This window comes from Neomonachus schauinslandi, chromosome 1 (assembly GCF_002201575.2).
Source record: "Neomonachus schauinslandi chromosome 1, ASM220157v2, whole genome shotgun sequence".
NCBI lineage: Eukaryota > Metazoa > Chordata > Mammalia > Carnivora > Phocidae > Neomonachus > Neomonachus schauinslandi.
In genome coordinates, this window is record NC_058403.1 from 91,746,720 (window position 1) to 91,762,133 (window position 15,414).

The 15,414-nt window shown below is 36.5% G+C and overlaps 1 protein-coding gene across 6 annotated transcripts in view; it reads left to right on the forward strand.

Annotated features, from left to right (window-relative positions):
* Positions 1-15,414, forward strand: part of PLD1 (phospholipase D1) — a 192,122-nt gene that overhangs the window by 102,199 nt on the left and 74,509 nt on the right. For all 6 annotated transcript variants that reach the window (XM_044920134.1, XM_021702667.2, XM_021702664.2 and 3 more), the window contains 3 exons: positions 4,505-4,586; positions 11,871-11,981; positions 14,671-14,871. In XM_044920134.1, the coding sequence (XP_044776069.1) occupies positions 4,505-4,586; positions 11,871-11,981; positions 14,671-14,871 (394 nt within the window). The remainder of the gene's footprint in view (positions 1-4,504; positions 4,587-11,870; positions 11,982-14,670; positions 14,872-15,414) is intronic.

Genomic DNA, 15,414 nt, shown 5'->3' on the forward strand with positions numbered 1-15,414 from the left:
AACTTCTAAAGCAGCCTTGCATTCTTAGGATAACCTCACTTTGTCATGATCTAGTATCCTTTGTATAAGTTGTGTTTTTTTAAATTCTGAATTCAATTTTTAATAGACATAGGACTAAAGTTTCAATTTCTTTTTACTTCTGTCTTAGTAACTCATTTCTTTCAAGGAAATTGTCCATTTTATCTAAATTACCATATTCTTATAAGATTATTTATAATATTTCTTTATTATCTATTTACTATCATTTTAATGTCTGCAGGCCCTGTAGTGATTTTGTCTGTCATTCATTTTTTTATATCAATAACTTGTGCTTTTCCTTTCCTTTTTTTTACTAAGTTAACAAAATTTTTATTTTTTATCTCCCAATCCTTGTGTATATGCATACATTTATTTTAAAAGCCTGATATATAATAGCATATATGAAATTACATATTTCTCCATCTGAGGATATATTATATATTTTCAATGGCCATGTGTTTGTTTAGTCACCTTTTTTTACAACCAAACACTTTATGATGTATGACTGCCATACAAAAAGGGCTGTACATATTTAATATATACAACTTTATGAGTTTGGAGATAAGCATCCACCTGTGAAACCATCACCATAATCAGTGCCATAAACATATCCATCACCTCCGAAAGTTTCCTCCCATCTTCTTTATTTATTTTTAGTTTTTGTAATAAGAACACTTAAGATCTACCATCTTAGCAAATGTTTAAGTATGCAATATAGCATTGTTAACTATGGGCACTATGCTGTACAGTGGATCTCTAGGACTTATTATCTTACGTAACTGAAACTTTGTACCCTTTGACCAAGATGTTTCCTCCTCTTCCCAGGCCCTGGTAACCACCACTTATGAATATCAGTCTTTTATCTTTTTAATGCATTATCCTCAAAATTGAGGACCTCTTGAGAGCTATTTTAAGATCCTCCAAAATACCTAATAGAATGCTCTGCATACAGGGTACCATGGTGCTTGTAGATTAAATAAAGGATGATAAAGACTTAATTGTGGAGTATAGATGCAACCCTTGTTGGTGGGAATATACATTGGTGCAGCCACCATGGAGAACAGAATGGAGGTTTCTCAAAACATTAAAAATAAAATTACCGTATGATCCAGCAATCCCACTTCTGAACATGTAACCAAAGGAATTGAAATCAAGATCTTAAAGAAATGTATGCATTGTCGTTTTTATTACAGCATTATTCAAAATAGCCAAGACATGGAAGCAACCTAAATGTCCATCGAGGGATGATGGATAAAGAAAGTGGTTGTATTTACATTCAATGGAATATTGTTCAGCCTTAATGAAGAAGGAAACCTGCCATTTGCAATAACATGGATGAACCTGGAGCACATTATACTAAGTGAAATAAGCGAGACACGGAAGAACAAATACTACATGATTCCATTTACATGAGGAATCTAAAATTGTGAAACTCCCTTTTTTCTTTTTTTAATCCAGCTGGAAGTTTGTCAGTTTTATTAATCTTTTCAAAAAGTTAGCTTTTGGTTTCACTGAGGTTTTTTTTAAGATTTTATTTATTTATTTATTTGTTTGAGAGAGAGAATGAGTGAGAGAGAGAGAGCACAGGAGCCAGGGTAGAGGGAGAGAGAGAAGCAGGCTCTCTGCTGAGCAGGGACCCAACTCGGGGCTCAGTCCCAGGACCCCAGGATCGTGACCTGAGCCAAAGGCAGATGTTTAACCGCCTGAGCCACCCAGTTGTCCAGTTTCATTGAGTTTTCCATATTGTTTTTCTGTTTTAGATTGCATTGAGTTCTATTCTTACCTATTTATTCTCTTCCTTCTTACTTCAGGTTTAATTTATTTTCTTTTCTTTTTCTTTTTTTTTTAATTTTAATTTTTTTTTTTTTTTAGTAATCCCTACACCCAGTGTGGGTCTGGAACTCATGACCCTGAGATCAAGAATCACATGCTCTTCCAAATGAGCCAGCCAGACGTCCCTCTCTTTTCTTACTCTTAAGATGGAAGTTCTGATTACTGGTTGTAAACGTTGGTCTTTCTGATAGAAGCATTGGAAGCTATAAAATCTTCTAAGAGGAACATTTATGTAGAAGTACATGTTCACATCTCTGAAATCAGGATTCATCTTACACGCAAGTTCATCTCACAGCTATATTTGTCATGCTTTTTTCTTTCTCAGTGATAAAAATAGTAATGATGCATCTCACAATTATTAGTTTCCTAGATTCAATGAAATGTGGTTATTATACAATTCTTTTGAACTTTGCTTATCTAATAGTTGCTGAGTGAAGATTCTGACATAATGATGCTTGTGAGTCATAACTCAAGTAGTTACTTTCTCCTTGCCAGTGAGACCATTGTTTATACTTTGTTTAAAGAATGAATTTTGGTCTTTTTTCTTTTTATGCATTATCCTCAAAACTGAGGGTTCCTCAAGAGCTATCTTAAGATACTCCAAACTATCTAATAGAATGTTCTGCACACAGTGTACAAAGTGCTTGTAGATTAAATAAAGGATAAAGACTTAATTGCAGAGTAGTATAGCATTAAAATTAGTGGCCCCCAAAGGAAAGATCTCGGAGTTTACAATTAATGTGTACATCAAAAAGTTACAAGGGGCACCTGGGTAGCTCAGTCAGTTGAGCATCTGACTGTTGATTTTGGCTCAGGTCATGATCTCAGGTTTGTGAGATCAAGCCCCACGTGGGGCTCTGCACTCAGCAGGGAGTCTGCTTGAAGATTCTTTCCCTCTCCTGTTGCCCCTTCCCCTGCTACAGCTCTCTCTCTCTGTCATAAACAAATAAATACATCTTTAAAAAAATTGCAAGTATCTGTATGTTATTGGGTATCTCTTACCTTCAGTGAACAAGCAGTACCCAGCAAAGCACTTTTCTACCTAAAACAGACCTCTTTTTAATTCATTTTAGATCTTTTGCTATCAGTTGCTGCATTTTTTTTTCTTGGTTTAGACATAGATTACCTTTGTGTTCCTTTCGTACTTTAAATTAAATATACAAGTATTTATACTACATACACTCCACTATTTGTCTGTTTTCTTATTTATGTTATCCAGTGTGTGTTTCCTTTAGGTACTTTATCTTTGGGGTTTTATTTTTCTTTAACTGAATGAAATAGAGCATAAAAAGATTTTTAAAATTTCTTTAGCTCCTTAAAACCCTGTTGGTTTCACATGCTTGAAGGACTCCCTGGCAGTATTCCAGTCTAGAATTCTACAAGGCTTTAATCGTTATACAGTCTACTCCTGCTCCTCTAAGTCTGGCATTTCTCCAGATAAGGTTTTCTTGTCTTTTTTTTTTTTTTTTTAAGATTTATTTATTTTAGAGAGAGAGAGCACAGGAAGGAGGGGAAGAGGGAGAGAGAGAGAATCTAAAACAGACTCCCCGCTGAGTGCAGAGCCTGAGGCAGGGCTGGATCTCACGACCCTGAGATCATGACCTGAGCTAAAATCAAGAGTCAGACACTTTAACCAACTCAGCCACCCAGGAACCCGAAAGTTTTCTTTATTTTTCGTTTTTCTGTTTTTCCTCATTAGAGGGGAATTACATCACATACAGATTTAACTCAGACGCTGACTTTAGAGCTCAACCCCAAGGGAAAAAATGACTGTACTCTTAGCTGCCTATGGCACTAAAGAGAAGAGCCCAGGGATCCATTCTTACATTGGAAAAATTTCATCTATCAGCAAACCTGCCTTCCTCCTGGCTCAGAAAGCCCCAGGACACTGTTTGCTGGTGTAAGAAGTCAGGGTTTTTGTTTATCAATTAGAATACTCTTGGCTTGGATTAACAGAATGCTCAACCAAGTGTGGCTTAAAGAGTGAGGATTTATTTGTCTCATTTAATACGAAATCCACAGTTAGGCAGTTGGTGAAATGGTCTAGTGATTTCAGGGTTCTGGTCTTCCCCTTAGAATTTCAATATGGCTATCCCTTTCTAAGCATCATATCCCCATGCAACATCTGTCCTACAGCCACTTTTCCTGTTGTGTGTGTGTGTGTGTGTGTGTGTGTGTGTGTGTGTGTAAGACAGAGATCAAAGAAGAAAAACTTTCCCATTAACCCCATGTGTGCCTTCTCATATGTCTTATTGTCCAAGATTGGGCACATGGTGCTCTAGGTGCACAGGAGGCTGGGAAAAAAGTCTAGAATATTCACAGGGTAGAGTGGGAGTTAGGTTTAGGTTCTAACTGAAGAAAGAAGCTGGAGAGTGGCTGTTGGCTGGGCAATCAATAGTATCTGCATATGGTATATATTTGCATGTGAGAGAAGGAGAGAAAGCCAGATTGATTTTTTTTTCTTTTTTTTCCCTGGCTCGAGGCTCTTGTTCCCAGGTGAAGTTGTATGTGAACTCGTAGCAGAACTTTGAATGACCCACCACACTCGAGGTGGATGATGGCATTTGGGCTAAATTTGCCTTTGTTTCCTATGACACAATCAGAACTTTCTATTTTGTTTTAGTTTCTTAAAATCTCGGTTTTGTGGTTTCAGGTTGAGTCCAGAAATCTTCCTGAAACGCCCAGTGGTTGAAGGAAATCGTTGGAGGTTGGACTGCATTCTCAAACGAAAAGCAGTACGTATTCCAAACATAAGCTGATATATTTTTTTAAATGTTTATTTTCTCTGAAATGTCTTTTCTTTTTCAAAGCCCTTCATGTATAAGTACAACATTTTTCTTTAGAGTTTGACCAAAGTCGAATACTTGTTTTCAAGTTTATTGGGTTCCGGGTTTTTTTCCTGTTACTTTCGACTACATAAATATTTTAGCCTAATTCACAGCCTGGATTATATTAGGAACTCTAATTTCTGATTTTTAATCAGTTATGGGCAGTTAATTTTGTAGGCAAAAAAATGTAACAAGATTTTATTATTGAATAATAAAGGATGAAATGAAATGTAGCATTTTATTCTATTCATTATTCTGCCATTTGAGCAAAAGATAAAGTCATGAGGAGAATGAGTTCAATCAGACGGGGTCAAGCTAATGTAGAACAGTATCAAAGAGGAGGGACATTAAGAACTGGTTGTTGCTTTGGTTCCAGTTTTGGGACAGTTCATGGTAAAATGGGAAATTGTTTCCTCTCCAGTTGACCCTGTAGATTCTGGGTGTATTCTTTTTGGTATAAAAAATATTTAGCAAGTATATTCTTTTTTGTTTTTCCCTACACACATATCTCCCTTCTTTCAATGTGTTTTCTCCATGCCTTTACTTTAAGATTTCTGAAGATGTCCATAGATACAGTAGGACCTCACTGCTAATAGTGATGGAGAAGGAAGCTGATAAGCTTTATTTCAGACATGTGTACTGCCAGACAGCATCATTTCCGTAGCTAGTCTAATGCATTGCTTCAACAGAATTCTGTTCATAGAATTGGAAATTCTGGTTCTGAAAAGCATTATTTGTATATTCCGTAAATAATTTAGCATACAGTTACTGAGTGTCTCCTATGAGCAAAGTACTACACTAATTACTAGAGATGCCATATGTATGAATAGCATTCCATTCCTGCCCATGGAGGGCTTGCTAAAGGACTTGGTTCAGTCCTATCTTTATCAAACTTCTTTCTATATATTGAATGAGATAACTTTCTCCATGTTTCTCTCTGTAAAATGGCGTCTTTCCCATCTGTCCTCAAGATTCCATTTTAGTTAAGTTGTTCCAGTCTTGCCTAGCAATTGTCAACCATACTAGCAAATCCTCTTTTCATGGTACCTATCCAACACTTCACTGCTGTAGGTTTCAGTCAACATGTATTTGTTGAGTGCCTACTATGTGCAGGGCCCTTGGCTTTTCATATGGGATGTACATAAATAAAAGACATGATTCCTGACCTGAAAGAGCTTAAAACTCATCTACACAAGAGTCAACTGGGTACAGAGGCAGTGCCAAGATTCAAAGGCAGGAAGGAGACCATTGGGTAGCCCTAGTGGGGAAGCCCCTTGCAATATGAGGATTTTAGGGCATTTAGAATGGGCATAAAAGTTTGAAATGAAAGAAGAGGTTTCTAGGTGTAGAATATGTGGTGAGGAAACATTCTGGAGGCAGGGATTCTGAAGGCATTGTCAGTGACAGTAGAGTGACAAGGTTGATTATAGCTGAGTGTTAGCTTAAGTAGGATGGGGGGATCACACTGGAAAGGGAGTTGCAGCCAGACATGGGGGCTTGTGAGCCATGTCAGTGGTTTAGACTTTATAGAAGAAAGTGGGGAACTACTGGGGAACAGAGCCTGGTGGAGGAGGGATGATCTGATCAAGATGATGTGTGAAGAAGGTGAATCTGGCAGGGGGAGGAAGTGGGGAGAACTCAGGCTCAAGGAGCTAAATTCTAGTGGACTTGAGTGCGAGGTGCCTACGGGACATCTGAGTAAACTCCAGAAGGCTAGTAAATGCCCGAGCAGGGCTCAGGGAGTAGATCCTGCAGGCCTGGGCTTCCATGTCACGTTAGCTCTCCTGTGTTTGCTTTCCCCCTAGGCTACTGGCCACTTGACTTTTCTATCACTAACATGGATTTTCTTTGCTTTTATGGCCCATGAACCCTGGTGAGGTCCTAGGTGAACACCAAGGTCAAGTAAATATTATTGCACAAAAATGGTGCTTCCTTTCAATTTCATCTGCTTCATGAAACTAGAAAGTTTTAAATTGTATATAATGATTTTAAAAATTTCCTAAGGAAATACTAATACTATTAAATATTCATTTTCTATGGTTCATTTGGCAGAATTGCTCTTCTTTAATCTAGCTACACCATATTATTTTGGTCATAAATTTTTACCTCCCAGATCATTGTAAATTGACATTTCTCTGTCCTTATATAAATACTGTTTCACGTAAATAATTTAGTTTCTGAAACCCACTACCTTCACAAAGTACTGGCTTGAACATAAGATTTATTTTTACAGGGGCGCCTGGGTGGCTCAGTCGTTAAGCGTCTGCCTTCGGCTCAGGTCGTGATCCCGGGGTCCTGGGATCGAGCCCCGCATCGGGCTCTCTGCTCGGCGGGAAGCCTGCTTCACCCTCTTCCATTCCCCCCTGCTTGTGTTCCCTCTCTCGCTGTCTCTCTCTCTGTCAAAATAAATAAATAAATCTTCAAAAAAAAAAAAAGAAGATTTATTTTTACATTAATGGGTCCCAGAGGTCCACAAGGTCCATAAAGACTTTTTCCTTCTATCTCGTTGTGTAGATTTGGGGGGGAGGAATTTAGTGTCTTTGCCTCATAGCCAAGATGTAGGCAAACATTTCTTATAATGGCAGTTTTTAGGGAAGAAATACAATATTTTATTTCTCTGGTGATAGCCAAGTTGATATTTTTCCTATTTCTTTGGCCTTTTGTTAAGCAGTGTTATCATTTAAAATAGTATAAGGCAACCTTGTCTTACAGACTGATTACAACTCAAGTCAGCATCCCAGGGTTTCCCATAGGTCTTCATTTACTGCCCCTGCCCTGAGAGCTAAGTTGCATCATAGTTATGGCAACTATATTCCTGTATCCAGTGTGTATATTTCAACCTTAGAAACCTATGATATTGCTGATGGGACCTGCACCAAAAGAATCTTCAAGTGCAGCAACCTGGAGACTTACAGAAAAGGATTTAGGTCCTCAGGTGGGATTTTGTTGTCAGGCAATTTCTCTGTGTCCTAGACCACAAGACACAAAGACACGTTCTAGAGTTGCAATCAGTGATCATTAGGAGGGAAAGATGTTCAGGTTTGTCAAATGAGACAAATAATCACGTCTTCACCCAGAAAAATCAAACAGGATCTTATCAAAGCAGTGGGCTAGAGGGGCATGTCTGGGAAGGAAAAAATGTGTCTTCAACCTTGAGAACTGTGATTCAAATAGAACTCATTCAAAAAAAAAAAAAAAAAAAAGGCATAGGAGCATTTGTGCTCCTTCACATTGCTTACATGTGAATGACGAGGATATGATTTTTGTCCTTTACTTTTCATTTTCCCCGAAATATCATGCCCTCTGGGGAAGTCCTTGACAAATGATAAAATAGGACTGTCCTGGGGATGCATACGTTAAGTTTTCTTGAAGCAGTGGACAAACTTGGCTGCATTTAGAAAATATTTTGACTATAGTACCTTGAATAATTAGAGGAAAAAACTGGCTCAAAAAAGTCTCTTTGACTTCAACTATAAAAAAAATTCTTATTTTTTTATTTCTTTACATGTATTTTGTATATGTAAAGCTCCTAAAAATTCCTACTGTGTCTAGTATTATGTCTGCTCTACTTGATTCAAAACTAATTAGAAAAGAGGACAGAACTTCCATCTTTTAAAACTCAGGTTTCATGAAGTTTATTCTGTGTTTACACCATGAAGTGTATTCTGCTAACCTCTGGTTTACATGACTTCAGCAGAGATAAGAAACATGGCATCACATAGTCCACTCCAAGCCATCCATTTTTCTACTTGCCCTATTAATACTTTTCTTCTTCCTCTCTAAGCAAAAAGTAACTTCCCCTAGGGTCATGAAAAAGCATTGGTAAAACAATGGATGCTTCAAATGTGTATTTCTTAAATTACAGAATTAACATCAGTCCTTTTTTCTTTTCTAATTTGGGTTTCATTTTACACAAGTATTTCCCACATTTTGTGTAAGTCTGCACTGTTATGACCTGGCAAATGCCTTCATTGTCCAGAAACATTTTTCCTTTGCCCTTTGTAGTTTAGAGGTTATGATAGTCTTGTAATACCTTGACTGAAAGAAGAGGAATTTATTGCTTTATGATCATAGAAATCTTGTCACTAGTTAACCGTTTATTATGATATGGATGTAAGTAAACAGTTGTAAACCAAACTACCTAAAATGAACTGTTTTCTTCAATTACTTCCTTATTAGTCCTTCGTATATAAGCTCAACAGACTTAAAAGTGTCTACCCTGTTTCCTTTGGAGTTAATTTATTTCAAGGAGAAAAGACAAAGTATAGAAGAAAATGTCAGGTGTTAATAGATGGAGGGTAGTAATGTAATTCATTAGTGTTAACATCTCTATTATTTCAAAAACCCATTAGTTATGCAGGTAAATGGAAAACTATAAGATTTAGCTCAGTTTCTAAATTGCAACTACTGTCCTTCAAGAATAGTAGTTTCATAAGCCTGAGAAGCAGAATTTCATCCATTTAAAACTAATTAGAAAGATATAGTATAAAGTTTAAAACCCAAAATTGTAACCTCAATTATACACCTGTCAGGTGTAACATTTTATAATTTAGGTTGCAATTTTGGGTTTTAAACTTTATCTTTCAATGGGAGGCTCTTTTTTATCACTGTTATCCAGTGCTGAATCCTAAAATGTTCAAATAGCAGAGTAAATATGAACAGTAGAGGAAAAAAATAATGTTCTAGTTTTCATTTAAAGCTCTCCATCAGTAGTTTATTGCAGAACCCTCAGTGGCCAAAACTATCAGAAGTTAATCTGTTCATTTCTTGCTTACACTTTCACTTCCTATTTCTTTAATCATATCTGTACTTACACACTTGGTCACAATAATAGTTGCATAATTATAATTAGTAATAATCAAGTCCCAAAAGTAAGCTGTTAGCCAGAAAGAAGATGACATATATATTTTTATCCTATTTTTTTGAGTCAGAATGGGTCTTATAGTACTCAAATTTCATGAATGCAGCTTAGAGCACATATTTAGTATGTTCCTCCAAAAATGTATACACTTTTCACATTTTGAAGTGATGTGTTCTCATAAGGATTTAGAGGCCAAAACGTGCTTCTTAATATTGGCAGACCAGTATTGGGGAACTATATATATATTTGGCTTACTCCAAGATTTTATACCCTGCAACCTAAAAATATTAACTCCTATGTTATTTCACATGTTTATAGCATTGCAAAAGTAACCAGTTCTTATAAATTAGATGTGTTCAGCCCAGTTGGCCTCTTAAATTAATGACTCAGATTTCCATCATGAACTATGCCTCTGCCTAATTACCATGGATTGTTAATTTAAATTGTAACTAAATTAATCTTTGTCACTATAGTTTTATTAGATATGCCTGTATCTCTAATACTCTAGAAAGTACTGTATCATGGGAAAATTCTTGCCTTTTATCCCTAGGATATTAAGTGCCTAGGTGTAGGTACATTATCCAGTGTGTATGTGGTATGTTTCAGAATGCCTTCAGAGCTGCTGGATATAGAGAATGCAAATTTAAATGTTGCAAACTGTACAGCAATACTGAGGATGCAAACCTAAAATAGTTAAAAGGTCATACAATAAGTGGGCGTAAATAAGATAAGAGTTTCCTGGAGGAATACATTCTGAACTATATGTTGGTGAGGGAACCCTGTGACTGGACAGGGAGAAGAGGACGGACATTCAGGTGTCGGGCAGTTTAGGACAGGCTAAAACCTTATTATTGCCCAGAACTAGAGGAGAAAATACTAGTTTGTTTGTTTGTTTTTTTTTTTTATTCTTATGTTAATCCCCATACATTACATCATTAGTTTTAGATGAAGTGTTCCATGATTCATTGTTTGTGCATAACACCCAGTGCTCCATGCAGAATGTGCCCTCCTCAATACCCACCACCAGGCTAACCCATCCTCCCACCCCCCGCCCCTCTAGAACCCTGTTTGTTTTTCAGAGTCCATCGTCTCTCATGGTTCGTCTCCCCCTCCGATTTACCCCCCTTCATTCTTCCCTTCCCGCTACCTTCTTCTTCTTCTTCCTTTTTTTTTTTTCTTAACATATATTGCATTATTTGTTTCAGAGGTACAGATCTGAGATTCAACAGTCTTGCACAATTCACAGCGCTTACCAGAGCACATACCCTCCCCAGTGTCTATCACCCAGTCACCCCATCCCTCCCACCCCACCGTTTGTTTGTTTTTTTAAGATTTTATTTATTTGAAAGAGAGAGAGCATGAGCAGGGGGAGGGGCTGAAGGAGAAGCAGACTCCCTGATGAGCAGGGAGCCCAATGACATGGGGCTTGATCCCAGGACCCTGAGATCATGACCTAAGCTGAAGGCAGATGCCTAACAAACTGAGCCACCTAGGCACCCCAGTAGTTTGGTTTTTTTAAATACTACCAGCTATTAGACATGTCTTTTTGATAGTTAATATTAATAAAAAATGTTATCTGTATAGCATGTTAAAGTTTATCAGGCACTTTCGATTTAATTTGACCCTCACAATGGCCTTGTCTGTCTTCTTTTAAGTCCAGGGCCTAAGGTTAGATCAATGTTAATTTTGTGCTGTTGTTAAAACTCAGGGATTTCTGCATGTTAGAGAAACTGACTTCCAAAGAAGTCATTTCACAGACAGACATTAATGATGTAATTGTGGGTTAAGAGTATGAATCGATATGTTCATCTCTGAAGTTAAAGAAATTTCTTTTTAATTTAAAATTTTTTTAATAAAGAAAAATTCTATTAAAGTGCTCCAGAAACATTTAAGGGATATTTAGTATAATTTATTGCATTAGAGTTTTGTGTCACTGCTATTTCAACTAACTGAAGTATAATAAAAACCAAAAACTCTAATCCTGTAACATGAATCAGGCCAAAGCTTTCCTCAATGTTAAGTGTTTGAGAATGTTCAGAGGTGTAAGATCATCAGACACTTTTAGCAGATGAGGTTACCATTTCAGCTTTTTGGCTATGATGAATCAAATATTGATACCGTCTCTTGGTATGACAAGTCATAGGAATGGAAGGGAGATAAATTTTTATTTTTGTTATTTGTATCTTAAGATACGCTTATGTGTCACCTTGTACTTTTCATTAAATATTTTATTATACTTGTTTGTAGAAGAACGTTTATAAAAAGGAAAAAGAAAATCATCACCTACTTCCAGAAATTCTCATTCCTCCCTGTGTTTTCTCTCGTGACAGCAACAGGGAGTGAGAGTCTTTGTAATGCTCTACAAAGAGGTGGAACTTGCCCTCGGAATCAACAGTGAATACAGCAAGAGGACTTTAATACGTCTACACCCCAACATAAAGGTATCAGGTTCATCCTTCTGAACAGTACTTCTTCTCTATTATTCTGTAGTTTTTCAGATGTGTTTTGCTTTGAGCAGTGTAATCTGTAGAATTCTCTAATGTATATTTTGAATAAATAGCATTGTATCCTTCTTAGAAATAAAACAAAATACTCTGCTTTCTTATACTTCTGGTATTGGTGGAGTTAGCAGAGTTCACATTTCTGACCCTGATCATTTAGCCAAGAACACACCTCTTAGAATTGTTTTAATATTCAGGAGCTCTGTCAAGGTCCCATGCTCCTCATTAAGATTGTTCTGGAACCTCTTAGACGTGATCTCCTTGTGACATCCCTTGATGCTGATAGCAACAGAGAGCTCCTCTAGGATTTAAAAAGCTTTTTCTTAATAGCAACTTGCATTAAAAAACTAATAAAGTAAATAAACACAATAAGCAGCTTGAAAAAAGCTATTTGATATTTACCAAAGATTTAAAGCCTATCAATAGTTAGTCCTCAGTCATTGAGATACATCAGAGCAATGAATTAATAAATCTCCAGCAGGCTAAAATATATAACAATTATATATTTTATTTGGTCAAAAAAAAGATGTTCCATGTAAATAGTAATCAGAAGAGAGCAGGAGTAACTGTACTAATATCAGGTGAAATTGACTTTAAATAGGAAAAGTTTATAGTAGACAAGGATTTTATATATTAATAAAAGTTTCAAAGCAGCAAGAAGTTATAACAATTATAAACATGTACCCACCTAATAATGGACATCAAAATATATAAAGCAAATATTGATAGAATTGAAGGGCAGAATAGACAGTTCTACAATAATAGTTGGACACTTTAATATCCCACTCTCAATAATGATTGGTACGTACATACAGTGGAATATATTTCAGTCTTAACACGGAAGGGAATTCTGACATATGCTAAAACACAGATGAAACTTGAAGACATTATTCTACATGAAATAAGTCAGTCACAAAAAGGTAAATATTGTATGATTCTATTGACATATATGTAAGTCAAAGTCATAGAGACAAAGAGTAGGATGATGTTTCCCAGGGGTTGAAGGGAGGAGGGAATGGGGGAGTTATTGTTCAATGGGTATAGAGTTTCAGTTTTGCAAAATGAAGAGTTCTGGAGATTGTAGTGATGAGTGAACAATATGAGATGTACTTAATACCGGTGTACTGTACATTTAAAAATGATCAATATGGTAAATTTTATGTTATGTGTATTTTACCACACACAAAAGAAGTAGGTTACTAAAAAAAAAAAAGTAGTCTCCAGAGTTTTTGGAATGTTTCTACTTAAAGATATACAAAAATAGGTCAGTCTGGGATCATTTAAAAAGAATTCTATTTGAAAGCAGGAGGTTAATAACTTCTCAAAGTATCTTTCAAATCAAGAGCTGCCAAAGCATGTATATCCCTATATCTATACACTTGCCATTTTAATTCATTGGCTACCAAAATATCAAGATACCTATTAAAAATTTTGTCAGCGATAGATGTTGGTTAAACGTTTTTAGAGTTTTTTAAGTAGTATCAGGTGTTACAGAATTCTTTAAAGTGGAAAAAAGAATCAGCTATTATGTTGAGCTAACTTTTACTAAACTGTGTGGCCAAATTTCTAGCTAAATGGCAGCTACCCCAAAATGTGGTGTGGGGTGGGGCTGGTGGAGAGGCTTAAAAATAACTAGGAGTCTTCCTCTTCTAAATACTGAGAATGAAATTAGAACTTTGGTGTATACATAGCACATTTTGGTATTTGAATTATAGAAAATGCTATTCAGGGGAGAATGGCTAAAATTAACAACACAAGAAACAACAGATGTTGGCGAGGATGCAGAGAAAGGGGAACCCTCTTACACTGTTGATGGGAATGCAAACTGGTGCATCCACTCTGGAAAACAGTATGGAGGTTCCTTAAAAAGTTAAAAATAGAACTACCCTGTGACCCTGCAACTGCACTACTAGGTATTTATCCAAAGGATACAAAAATAGTGATTCGAAGGGGCACTTGTACCCCAATGTTTATAGCAGCAATGTCCACAATAGCTAAAATAGGGAAGGAGCCCAGATGTCCATCAACAGATGAATGGATAAAGATGATGTGGTATATATATACAATGGAATATTACTCAGCCATCAAAAAGAACGAAATCTTGCCATTTGCAATGATGAGGATGGAACTAGAGGGTATTATGCTAAGCAAAATAAGTCAGAGAAAGACAAATACCATATGATTTCACTTGTGTGGAATTTAAGAAACTAACATGGATGAACACAGAGGAAGGTTTAAAAAAAGATAAAAACAGAGAGGGAGACAAACCATAAGAGACTGAATCACTAAATTCTATCCCTGAAACTAATACTACATTGTATGTTAACTAACTTGAATTTAAATAAACTCTTGAAAGAAAACTAAAGCAAAACAGAAAAAGAAAGAAATCACTAAATTCTGTCACTGAAACTAATACTACATTGTATGTTAACTAACTTGAATTTAAATAAACTCTTGAAAGAAAACTAAAGCAAAACAGACAAAGAAAGAAAGAAAGAGGGAGGGAGGAAGGAAGGAAGGGAGGAAGGAAAATGCTATTCAGGGGAGAAAACAGATCGATTTTATTATACATGAAGGACATTTTTAAAAAGTGCATTACAGGTGGGTTTTTTTTTTTTCCCCTCCCAAGGTGATGAGGCACCCAGATCATGTATCATCCAGCGTATATCTGTGGGCCCATCATGAGAAACTCGTTGTCATCGACCAGTCAGTGGCCTTTGTGGGTGGGATCGACCTGGCCTATGGAAGGTGGGATGACCATGAACACAGACTCACAGACGTGGGTAGTGTGAAGCGTGTCACCGTAGGATCATCTCTGGGTTCCTTCACAGTAAGTTTCTCCTTTATGGAACTGCATAAAAGGTACAGAGTTTGTAGAAGTATGTGTTAATAGCATGACTTACTGATTGGTTGAATGAGGAGTGGCCTATTTCTGGATGGACAGACCTGGTTTCAAATACCATCTAGCAAGTCTGTAACTTTGCATCTCTTGATCTCAGTCTCTTGCCTTGTAAGAGGAAAGAGATCCAATAGTGCATTTGCTAGCTCACAGTCAGCTCCTTTGTTTTCCATTTAAATGAAAGATTCATTTCCTATTTGGAAAAAAAAGTTCATAAACAAAAATATGTGTCAGTTGGGTTTTAAGTTAAATCAGCAGCCTTATTACAAGTACCTGCCAAGGCTTTTGAAATCTTCCTACTTAAAGACATGCAAATAGAGGCTAGGTCAGTCTGGAGTCCTGGAGGGACTTCTTTCTGAATACAGGAAGTTAATAACTTCTCAAAGTACCTTTCAAATCAAGTGCTGCCAAAATACCCATATGCCTAGATCCATATTGCAGTACTTACTGTTTCAACTCTAACCGTTGCCAACA